This window comes from Pelecanus crispus, chromosome 1, assembly GCF_030463565.1.
Source record: "Pelecanus crispus isolate bPelCri1 chromosome 1, bPelCri1.pri, whole genome shotgun sequence".
NCBI lineage: Eukaryota > Metazoa > Chordata > Aves > Pelecaniformes > Pelecanidae > Pelecanus > Pelecanus crispus.
In genome coordinates this window covers 207,719,282-207,732,188 of record NC_134643.1, presented here as the reverse complement: position 1 = coordinate 207,732,188, position 12,907 = coordinate 207,719,282, and the positions used below count along the sequence as shown (strand labels likewise).

Genomic DNA, 12,907 nt, shown 5'->3' with positions numbered 1-12,907 from the left:
GCGGTACAGTGAACTCTGTACATGCTGTTTCACTTTTTTAACATTTGCAGTTCATAAAGCCAGACCCCTACAGTGCCAGTAGCGGGTGTCGGCAGGGTGCTGGCAGAAGGACAAAGATGTTCTCCAATCATGCTTGATGTATATTCTTACCCTGTTTGCCACGCCTAGTCAGAGCTCTCAGCTATTATCAGTATTCAAGTGGCCTGGTTTCCAGAGGCGCTGAAACAGTAGCCTCCATTAACATCTAAAGAGTCTGAAGTATAATTTTATCTCGATCTGCCATGTCCTTTACGCAATCCATGGGTTCTCAGCATTTGTGAAATGTGGGTCTTCTATTTAAGTGCCAAAGCAGTACCTCTAGAAATGAATATATCATCACTAACTAAGTAAGGAAGCAGCATAATTGAACATGTGAAAAATGGAAAGAGTAACAATCTAATGAAGATTTTTTTTTTTTTTTTAATGAAGTAAGTCCCCTTGCAAGTGTTACACTGTAAATATCAGGCAGATCCAGAGTCCACTGAAATCAACAGAAAAGTCACGAACATCAATGGTGTAGGTATTGACGCACCCCAAACTGTGCCACCTCTGCAGAGTAAACTCAGTTCCTTTTGCTTTCTGTAAGTGGCAATTGGATACCTTGCAGCCAGTTAACAGATGGAAGATTAACTTCTCACTAGATTTGCTAATCTCCTTAATAGGACCCTCTGACAAAACATTAATGGATCTACTGTGAGATTGCTACCGTAATTCCATGTATGTACTCAACTATCAATTTCTATGTCCAGCCATGTTGCGAAAATAACCTTAAAATGTATGTGTATATATGCATGTATGTATTGCAAAGGACAGAGAGGAAGCCACTTCTCTGGGGCTCACACATAAAAACTTATGCAAGAAACCTCGATCATTGAACTGACAGATCCTGGAAATATTTACTCTGCCAAATTAAAACACATGCTCTCTGTAAGGAATCTAATCAATATATAAAAAGCAGTATAACATTTTACATACTTAATATTGGTTTAGTGAGAAAAACCTCTTTCAATCAATTTATGACTTATTCCTCACATGAAGGTAGTATAAGGTGGGGCAGCAGAGAGAGAAGCACAGCATGTGAGTATTATTCTTATTTTTCGTAAGCTGGGCTAATGCATGGTCTAAAAAGATAACAGTCTACATTTAAAAAATTATTAGAAAGTAGCAGAAAAGAAACCTACAGGAACCTTCACCAAAGTCATACACAGACCGGTTGGAGACAGAACTTAACCCCCACAAATTTCCATGGGAGCAATGCTAATTCACTGCCTTTAAGCAGGAGCTCAGTGCTGTACAGCAGTTTCTCAGCAAGCTCAGAGAACACAAGATACTTGTTGCTCTCTTTAGGAAAAATGTGTACCCATTTGCTGATCACACGAAGTCTCATTATACATGAGCTCCCTTTGTACAGTGACTGGCTACCTGCAGCTGAGCTGACACCAGTACAGCATCGAGCTGTACCTAAGATATCTTAGGTGTTCACATGCCCCAAGGTGAAAAACTACTTAACACAAAAGAGTATTACAAATTTTGAGCACCTGGACTAATTCTGAAGTTAAGTCAGATTCAACTGTATCACTAATTCTGCCCTGATGACCTGCTGTCTTGACTCTGCATCAGCTGTTAAAGTCAGTAACAGATAATAGTCATGGCTTCATAGCAATACACACCACTCAGGTCTTCCCTCTAGTATTCAGCAATGGTATTTTAGTGTGAGATATCTTTAAAAAGGCTGATTTTTAAGTTGTATTCATTAGTGATAGCTCTGATGCTTTAATTGCTGACAGGGCAGCTGTAAAGAGAACATCCCAATTAGCTCTTTAAAGTACACGAAGTAATATCACTCAAAATAAAATTTTTACCATTTCTAGCAAAGACTTGATCCCCCTCCCCCTTTTTCACATGCAGAAGCGCAATTTGTTCTGTTCCACCTTCTTCAAACATTGCAGACTCTTCACCACACTAAATCAAATGCTGTAAGAGCCATTCCTACTCCCTGGGGACCAGATTTTGGCATGGTTACCCAGAGTAGTGCTTTACTATGCAAACAGTCCCACTGCGACCCAGCCAAACCTGCAGTAATGTGCAGCTCAGCCTGGGGTTGTAACATTGCTTCTGCTCAGCATGCTGACCAGGGAGGGAGGGATTCATCTCACCTGACTTTAGTCTTCTACAATTTAGGAGCTTAGACCTAAGCTAGTGAGACTATAGCCACTGAATAGCCAGTGGACAGAGTGAGAGGACCCCAAGAGTGCGAGTCCCCTTACCCACCATCAGCACTCTTTCAGGGTCAGGTGAGTTTGCTGCAGGAAGGTGCTGGTTTTCCCTCAGTGACTATAAAAGGAGCCTGGAAGCCTAGGTAAGCTGCAAATATTTAACATTTGGAAGCTTAAATTAGGTGACACAAACATCCATAAATACAGTAACAATGCTATTTCTGCTACTGCTGGTAGAACAGCAAGATTTCCCCTAAATATCCTTATGTTCACGACCCACCTGTAGTGGAACATGTTTTGGGTAAAATATCCTCTGTGTTGTCACACTACATCAAGTGACAGAGTTCAGCTGGGGGGGTTACATTTACTATGTGTAATTCAAACGGACACAGCTCAGATTTCTACAGAAAACACAGATTTATTCTGGCTTTTCCCAGCAGCCTCTGAAACAATTGCTTACGCGAAAAGACACATTGCAAAAGCCCAGGATTCACATCGAGATTACCCACCCTGTGAAACCACACAGTGCCTAACAGAGAATGAAGCTGCATCACAATTTTTTATTATTATTTCCCCATAACCCATAACAACAAGTGAAAGCACCTTCTAGAATTGCCTTAAAGCACAAATGCTGCACAAAACTGGCATGCTAGACACAGCTTGTGAATCTGATTTAATTGTGAACGGTAGAATGAATAATCAGAGCTCAGCGGCAAGCCTGATTACACATGAACACTACCCAGACTGCTCAGCATCTCTTCCTTTCTCCTTCCCCTTCCCCACACTCCTCCTGGCACAGCACAACCTATAGAGACGGACACTGCAATGCTGCCTGCAATCTCTGTTTTTATACAGCTGCTCATCACTGGTCTGTATCAAAGCAGCTTCCAGGTAAGCGTTAAGACCTGTAGCCCCTCTGCAGCACAGTCACCGGTGTTATGCACACCCTGTAGGACTGAAGATGACCTGTCTAAAACACAACAGTCAGCTGAAGGCAGTGTAGTGGACACAGTCAAGCACCAATGAGTCTTTTCTACGACACTGCGCTCCCAAAGCAGGGAAGATGATACAACGCAAGCAATATATTCAAGAATATCTGATAATTCTTTAAAATGTTGCTCCCTGGAATACCTCTATGGCTACAGGGTTTTCAAAGGTGCCTGAAGAGGTCAGGCACCTAACTTCCATTGACCAAATAAAAATCCTTACGATTTAGGGAAGATTTGCTACTAAAAAAGCGTTATGGAAATCCATGTTATGCTCTGTTGAGAAAAAGGTCTGCTCCGTAGGAGCAGTGCCTGAGGTGCCATACTCACTTGGACTTGGCAACAACCAGAAGGTCTGTGAAGAGGAAAAGGTGTCGCTCCTGGGTTTGCAGACCAGTCTTCAGCTGCACGTGGCCATCCAGGATGAATGTTCGGTTGTGGCACATGAAAGACTGCACAAGGGGACATGCCTCTGGGCTGATGGGGGAGAAGCAGCCTTCCCTGCAAAAGAAAATAAAGGGAATAAAAGAAAGCAAATCAGCCGATTGCCTGTGAGTGAGAACCAGGCAGCGACTTCCCACTCCCGCTGCCAAAAAGCAATTTATTTGACCACATTTCAGTGAAAGGTGAGAGGGACTATGAAGATAATCCAGCAGTCTGATTCTGAGACAAAATCTGTTAGGGGCTGTCCTCAGTCTTTTCAGCCCAAGCACACTGATAGCATTTAGCAAATTTTAAACACAGCCCTCTCCATTTTGTCTATTTGTATTTTCTTCCTTTGTATTGAAGTCTTAGAGAAAATACCACACCTTCGGTAGCCTCTCCATAAAAAGAGTGGACACATATGGCAAAGGGATAACTGCACACCCACCTTGGTCAGAAGGAGACTCGTACTTGGGGTCAAGAGCAATTTACAGAAATTATTCAGAACCAAGGACAAACATAAGGCGCAACTGAACCTTACTAGAGACAGACCATGTACTAGATGCAAGATGAGAAGAGGCAGCTCAGCCTCCTCCCAGCACAGGACCCACACTGAAGCAAGCTCCCGTTGCAGAGTTTATTTACGTGACCGGAGCACGGCTGTGCTGGTCTGTGGCTGTGGTGTGCGTAGAGGCTGCTGGATAATCCAAATCCAGGTCTAGGGAGGGCAGACCAGGATCCCTCCTGGAAGACACTGATCTTTTCTAAAGAGGTATCAAGCAGGTTGCAGTCCAAGCTTACGGATAGTGGAGACATGATTCCCTCGACCCCTCCTGATCTAACCGTTCTGCATGACAAAGTAGTTGAATAATTACTGAAGCAGAAATGAGAGTTTCTCTAGCACAATGGTCAGCTCACTCACCCAGACAGGATATCCCTAGTTTCTGAGCCTTGCCCTAACAAATGCCTATTTATACATTGCTGAACTGAATGAATGTGAGGCTCTGAGGGGAGGACACTCCTCCTCTAGGGCTCTCTAGAAGCTGGTTGCAGGTCAGGCTCTCCTTTGGAAAGCCAAAGACATGGCTTCAAATTCTCCCAGGCAGGTGCGAGAACTGAACCTGAGTCTCCTAGACCCTGGTGTACCTTAAATAATGAATTTCTAGATTAAAACCAGGACCCATCAGCATCTTTACTCACGATTTTTAAATGCAACTTTTCAATTATTTGCTTTCCCTAGAGGTGCCTCCAAATGAACACTTCCCTATGGTTGAATGAATCAGTTCAATTTTTATTCAAATGTATTTACTTATTTTTTCTTGTTAAAAAAAAAAAAGAAATTAAGCTAAAACTTGGCATGCTCAGCTTGGCAAGGAAAGGCTGAAGTGAGCAGCTTTGCAGTTATAGTTTATTCCTGGTCCCACTGGAATGGATGACAAACACCTAATGACTTTGCTGAGAGAAGAAATGGACGTTACACAGTGAAAATCACAAAACAAATGGGAGAGATATGAAAGAAAACAAGAGTGAGCAGAGTAAATCTTTAAAAAAAAGGTCATAAACCTTCTTGTAGCTCTCTTAGAACCTGGATGATTCCCAACCCTCCTCTCCCTGATGCCTGTGGCTGGATTACTCAGGAAATTATTTGGGAAATCCTGACAGCTGGGAGAGAAAGGATAAGCTCTGAGATTGGCCTACATTAGCAGGACACACTTTCACTGATCTGTAAGGAGCTGGTGAGGATCTCTACTTGCTGGGGAGAGCCCCGTTTCGCCTTGGTCTCTCCTTTCTGGTGGAAGCCTGAGTTTTTAAAAGAATTACTCAACTTAATTTGTCTTAAACTGTGTTTTAATCTTGTCTTTCATTACCTACCTCTTCAGGAAGGAGAGAAGAAGAGAAATGACTTGCAGAATGAATAATGCCAACCTGCAGTTATTTGATCATTCCTCAGCAGAAGGGGTGTCTGGGAGTGTGGAGGTTAAAGCAGAGAGAGGAGTTTTGGTCCAATACAGCAGCGACACATGCTGTGTGGCCAGCAACAGGAGTCAGGGGAACAGCAAGCATCTCTCCTACCATGCCACTCTGCGCGACTGGGAATTCACCAATTCACCAGTTCATCAGTGCCTGATAGGTTACTGGGAGTCAATTACATAAACTCCCTAGCAGCACTTGGCAGAGAAACTTAAGTAGAAATCAGGAATGATGACCAGTCCACCTGCATGAAAGCCATGCATCACCTTTAGCTCAAAGGTTAAGTCAGGGAAATACTCACTTATATTTGAACCCAGTAACAACAGTAGTTAGAAAAAACCCTTTTATGTTACACTGCTGTAAGCAAATCAGCAGAAACATTCATAAAATCATACTGAAGTGCCTGCCCCTTCTGACTTTCCTGTAGGTTCAGGCCTGTATGTCTCCATATAGGCAACTCTACTTGATTATTCCCATTTGTACATTTTCTACATCCTGATTTGTAAGCCCAGCAACCTCCCAAGTTAAACTAAGCAAAATCTTCGTCATGCAGGTAAGCAAAGGAAGGTGCAGTAGGTTTATTAACGCCAGCAGGGGTCAAGTAAATTGAACTTGGTTTTAGAACAGGAAAATGCAATAACATAAACCAGTTATTTTAATGAAATCTGCCTTTTGACCCAATGCCTTTCAAGCTTCTCTGTCATCTGAACTCTAACAAGCACTCTCATATACTTTAATAGAGTTTACCTGATAAGCCTTATGAAAAAAAAGTGAAAATATTTTCTTCCTTTGAAACAAAGTGGAAAAAATCAAAGTCATTAATTCAACCAGAACCTTCTAAAGCCCCAGGATGAAGGAATATGGAGGAAATTCACCAGCGGTGACAAAAAATGTCTTTTGGAAAGCATGTTTTCGATCCACTCAATTAATGTACTATTGTTACAAGACATGAATGAAACCCAAGTTTTGTTACACTGAAGGAAATGCAGATCAGCTATACACTCAGGTGTAGGGATTTATATAAGGGAGGCATTTTTGGAGTTCACTTTTTAACAGCTCACTGATTTTTCTGGCCATTAAATGGGTCTAATTTCAAAACAGTGCTAAGCACTGGAACACTGACTCTTTGAAAATTCCTTTTAATAGAATTATGCAAAAATCAGTACTTAAGTCAATGTGTTTTCTGATATAATTTAAAATGTGATATAGGGCCTTCTCTGTGTTCCCCTAAAAGTCATTCTATGACTAACACATGTAAAAATCCCACAAAGTAACATTTTTCCAGTTGGGCAGAAAAAAAAAAGCCATCATCGGAGTTTGTTAAGAAGGAACTGATTTCCAAAAGATCGGGACATCTTGCGGAGTCAGCAATCAGCCATGTTCCACTCTGTGTAGAAGCAAGGCTGATACTGATGTTTAGATGGCATTGCCATTGTAAGTCTCAAGTGGACATTTCTTCCTAAAAGTACTATTTTGGGGGTCTGAAATTTCCACGTGTGGTTTTAACCAAGGAGCAGATTCTGTAATTTCAGGATATCTACACTGATATTCTTGAGTTATTCAGGAAAAGACTAAAATCACTGTACTGGCTGAAATTATTAGAAAGATAATTGAAGATTTTTACACCTATTATTTTTCCAAATTAACCAAAATAGGTATTTGGTACCTGTTTAAAAGACACAATGATTTAAAAGAACTCTTCGATTTTGTAGGTGTAATATATGAAGTTGAAATCCAAAGTAGCCAAACACTGAAAAATAGATCCCTGTTCCATTCCATGTGAATGAAAACATATCGCTGCTCACTTCATCAACCCTGTATTTACAAGACACCACAAAAGCACAAAAAATACTTCTTCCCTCTGCAGAGCTTCCTTGGGGTTTCTCAGTAAAACTGATACCTGAATGGCATGATCCCCAACATGTTTATTCTTGGTGTAATGGAGATGTCAGCTTTATTCTCTATTTGTAGTGAAAACAATGAAAGAAATTATACTTTCCAAAGGAGAGTTTAACAGCCCATGTTAAGTGGTTACTAAATCCATGATACAAATGTCATTTATGCCAATGGGAAGTTTTCCCTTGATTTCAGTCGATGATGACTTCAGCCTATCTGTGATTTAGATTAAGCTACAAGATGCCTCAGGGGAACAATCTGTTCCAAGGTACCCAAGCTGGAATGAGCTATTGGAGGTATCTCAGCTATATGACATCCGTCTCACAGACTGCTCATGCTCCATCCTAAATCCTACTCTGTTGTTTTGGTTATCATTCTCTGCCAGAACATCTCTCCACTGATGACATCTCTGCAGCCACAGAAGTTGATTTCCTCTAATGATGTAGCACCAATGCTCTCGGCATGACTGATACCTACTGAAATAAAATATCACTTTGCTTTTTAACCTCTGAAGTCCTTCACAAGAGGTAGGTGAGAAATGCATCTTTTCATTAGCAGAGCAGTAAAATGGCAGATATTCAAAAGGCTGAAATCTGAGTCAGCCCAGCCATGTGAGAGGCTGCACATGTTCTGTCCAATACTTACACATACATAACACCTTTCCAAATTCCTCTCACAGTGAACAACTTAGCCTATATTCATTTCACACATAGGTACCATAAGCAACAATACTGCATGCTTCTGCCAGTGCTGAAGCCCAGGTTAGGACCAGAAGCTCTTTCCAGTTTTGTGCCTACACACATAGAGCTTGCAGCTCACGGCATAAACCTAACCTGGTTTTGGCTACAGGCTAGAGAGGCCACCAAGCAGAGCACTTGCCAACCCTCCTCACGGTGTTCAGAGATGACAGACTTCTTTTGTGTATCTCAAAGGCCAGTTTTGGATGGCTCTAAGGAACCAGCAATTTATCATTTAGGAAAAATAAAGCCAATGAATTTTCAACTTCAGTGTCTCTCAGTAAAGCATTTACTTTAGCATCATTGAATCACAGCATTGGGCTAGAGCAACCCACTGAGAGAAGCAGGAGCTATTCACACCCTTTCAAGGCTAGTGAAAACAGCAGCTATCTGCACAGTAAGAAATGTCTACAGGCCAGCCCACATTATGGATTTTTGCCAAAATGGATATATCAGTCAGGGATGACATGTGATTTGTGACAGCAGAGATACCCCCAAAAAGCAAGCCTGATCTAGAAGTCAAGTTCCTTCATTTTCTTAATAGAGCTTATATTGGCAATCAGGTAACAACATTTGCACTTTTTTTTTTGTGCCTCCTACTTAGACCCTCAAGCTCCTAAAACTTCCTGTGAGAAGGAACTTCAATAGAAGCTTAGTAGATGCTTGCTTCCCATTTTTGTTAATGAGGCAGGCCCTGCTAACTGCAGCTTGGAAGCCAAGATGGCTTACTGCTGGAAAACATTTAGCACACGAGACATATTACCCATATTGTGTGGCTAGAGGGTATTTTGCATTCAAGATAATTAACTTAATAAGGTATTGAGAACAATTATTTAACCAACCAAAAGAAAAGAGCTCTGATTTTGTGTGCAAAATGTCTCCTGTCTCCTCTGAGATAAGGTGGAAAAAAAACCCAAACCTGTAGCACAGCAGTGAGCGCTGATCTGCATCACAGGGCTGCTTATAGTGCACTCAAGTGCAATGTTAGTATTTCAGGACTTTGACACATATCTATTTCATCATAAATGATAGTTTGGATGTGACTTGTACTGCATCCTGGCCAACCTGACAATATCATGATAATGGATCATGACGTTCTGCATGAGAAAAGAGAAAAGTGAAAAATGAAGTAAAAGAAGAACTTTTTTTGTTCGCTGAAACCAAATGCCCATGCTTGGGACTGAACGGAAGACAACTGAGATGGTCCTGCTTAGGCTCCTGATGAATTTAGCCTCTCATACTGACAGCTCATTAAAGCGCACAGTTTGAAAAGAGCCGCTTTTGAAAAGAGCCTGCCCCGTCCCCACTACCTGTTTGGCACAGCCATGCAAAGACCTGCTGGCTTCGGGGCTGGGCACTCGCAGCTCCTCTCACCATGAACGAGGCTCCACGCAGACAAGACTCACCCACACGGAGCAATCTGCAGCTCAGAGCCTTGTTTAGACAGGCAGATTATATAAAAAAACATCCTCTGTATTTTTAAAGGTGGTAACCACTCACTACTGTCACTGCTTTCCAGCCATGACCAGTGCCCTCAGTCACCCACATGCTCAGGATCTGTGGTGCTTCTTCCCACTTTGACTCCTCATGATTCAGAATATGATTTTTATCTAAATTTATGTGGCACGTTATTCTAATAAATAATAATTATACCTGGAAGGCGAAAGTAAGCACAAAAAGTATCAGCCTGGAGAGCAGGAGTGTTGTCCAGGAAGGCGGTAGGTAAGATATGGGCCAATACAAAGTTAGTATGCTGTTGTAATTTTACACTGAGTATTTATAGAAGGGACTTGGAGCATAAAACTCTCTTAATCACATGGGCTGCCAGCCCATTTCTGAAAATCTGCTGTCAACTTGATCCCTGCTATGCTAAAGGAGCTTCTTTCTGAGGATGCTGGGCATGTTTGCTTGCTGTTATCTATGGTAAATCTTATACAGTTGAAGCAGCACTTTGTGAAAACAGCGCAGCATTCCAGAAATAGCAAGTCTATTTTCTGCAGCGCTCTGTTAAAGTCTCCTAGGCCATCACCATCACATACAGTAGCTTTTGTACAATGAAACAAGTGAGATGTGCCCGGTTTTTCAAAGAACATTAGTTATTTTCTAAGTATTAAAATGCCTGCTCCTACCTGCTAAGTATGCTTTACTGGTTGCAACTTCTTTTTTACAGATCATGTATTTGAACAAATCCGAGGCAGTCACCTTTCACCCCTGCATTTTCCCTCACGGGCTGTGCCCGTGGATCTCGCAGAAAGCCCTCTGCCACAGGCACACGTCGGCCCCAGTTCACAGCCTCTAGCACAGGGCTATCCTCACTCTACCCATGCAAGCGGCTGCACCTCAGCAAGCTGCAGCGGCAAACACTGCACCCATGATAAAGCAGTGAGTCCCAACAGGGTCACAGAGCCTTTGGATTAACGTGCAATGCAACTCCCTCCCCAGCACAGGCAGGGCAAGCACAAGCCTGGACAACGGAAGGAAGATGAATATTAATAGAGATTGGGAGCATGTTTTGCTCAGGTAAATAGACAAATTTACATTTTAGGGCAGAAATCAGGGCTACCACTTATATTTAGGCAATCAGGTACCACTCCTCTGCTTCTAAAACTCAGTGTACACATTTTAATTCAAAATACATTGAGAAAATACTCCAACTTATTCTAGGATTCTAAAAGTCGTTTTGTAACTATCTGAAATCATCTTTGCAGAATGTCAAAATCTCATTAGAAGTAATAAAAATCATTATGATGAATAATGTGGTTTACACTAAATGTTCGAGGTGTCGAGGCACGTAACTGTATTATTTTTCTGTAGTCTTCCAAAAATCAGTAAACAATTAAGACTTGCAGTAAAATATCACATAGCTGTAGGGTAAAACGCATCATTAAAAAAATCCTCACACATTTCAGGATGGAAGCTTGGCAGCTTAACTGAAAACAAGCTGCACTTAAGTAATTTCTACATAGCCAAAAGGACAATATTCTCTGCAGAGCAAATATGTACTACAGTGTGGTGGCTGGAGACAGGAAACATGCTTGTGGTTTGGTTTACTTCCAAGGTTTTTTGTTTTATTTTAACAAACAGCTGCAAGGTGTTTACTCTGAAAATTTAGCACAAGGGCAAAATTCTCTATTGGTATAAATTAGCACCACACGTTTCAGTCATATTTTGCCTATTTCCATCAGAAAAGAATTTAGTGCAAGTTATTTAAATCTATTGGAAAGCTTTTGCAGTGTGGGTGTCCTCCAGTCCTGCTATACAGCTCTGCTAGCAATCAACAAGTCCAAGGGGTTTTGGTCCACGTCTCCCTGAGCAGGGAAGAAGTTTGGGGGAGGACATATTCACATGTAGAAGTCAATAAAACCTTTTTTGGCCTTTGGAAGAATCGATCCTCTGTTTCCCACTGCAGTTCCCACTCATTTTTACTGAGTGACATAGCACCACCACCTTGAGTTACTCTCCCATTCCAGTTGCACCAGGGAAATGGCATTCCAGGCATTGTCTACCTAGAGAAAGATTTTGTTGTTCAGATGAAAAAAAGTCAGGAAAAAAGTGACCGGGGAGGGGGGTTGGGGGAAGGTGGGGAGAATAGGATGAACAGAGGGCAAAGAAAAGGCCAGAACTTAACACCCCAGCACTGCAGTTCTGCACCATGGTTGTCTGGACTTTTTGGAGCTTCTCGTGGCCTGCAAGAAGTCTGGAGGCACAGGCCACCTTTGCCACGTCTACCATGGCTCCTTCCTACCCATTCCAAGGAGGCATACAGGGGAGCATTCTGGGATCTCAGTTTCACCCATGTCCCCCAAGGAGGATCCAGTATTATTTTAGTAGTCTGAAGGGATAAGGTTTCTGTCCTACCTTAATTCTTTTGGGAAGCAGCAATCACAATCGGGACATTTAATCCCACTTAATCACAACTGGGACATTTAAAAGCCTAGCTCAACTCTGTTGATTTTGAGTTACCTCATGGATGCAACTAACCTTTCCTTCAAAAGGAGGTTTCAAATATCTTCTTGCAAACTGTATGACAAGAGTTCAGTGCAGCTGCCACCAGAAATAGCCAGGACATGCTGCAGACCTCTGCAGAAACAGGTCATTTCAAGCTGAGGTGCACATGAGGTGAAAAGATTGGTGTGGGCACCTTTAGAAATCCCTTCTGGACCATTATGTATGGCTGTTAGTGAGCCTATCTGCCTACCCTACCGTCTGCAGCTACGAGTTACACAGACTGCAGATGGACAAGAATAACGCACTTGTGTGACCATGTCCTTTTCACAGAGAAATAGCATTTTCTAGGTGACTGCCTAAGTTTACTGCCTGTCAGTCACTCAATTATCGGGTAATACCAGGGGGGCTGCTCACGGCCTCTCAAAGTCTCATTGCTCAACAGTCATTCCCCTTTAGCCTCTGATTTTCCCATTCTTCAGGAAGTAATTCAGCTAGGCTCTTCCCCTCCTTGGCTCATGCCACCTGGGTAGAGTCTGCAGTTAGGCAACAACGAGTTTTAAGAAAAACAAACACATTCAAAACAGTGCAAGACTTCAAATATGTGGCCAGGTAAAGCAAACCTGGAATCCACCAGCTGCTGTTCCCTGATTGCCCTTTTTCAGCAGGAAACTTGCTGATTATAAACAAAGCA

The 12,907-nt window shown here is 42.1% G+C and overlaps 1 protein-coding gene across 1 annotated transcript in view; it reads right to left on the bottom strand.

The window, feature by feature from the left end:
- The window catches only part of ARHGAP20 (Rho GTPase activating protein 20), a 63,149-nt gene that overhangs the window by 29,335 nt on the left and 20,907 nt on the right, over nucleotides 1-12,907 (bottom strand). Inside the window, exon 4 of the mRNA XM_075725496.1 lies at nucleotides 3,572-3,742. Coding sequence (XP_075581611.1) covers nucleotides 3,572-3,742 — 171 coding nt within the window. The remainder of the gene's footprint in view (nucleotides 1-3,571; nucleotides 3,743-12,907) is intronic.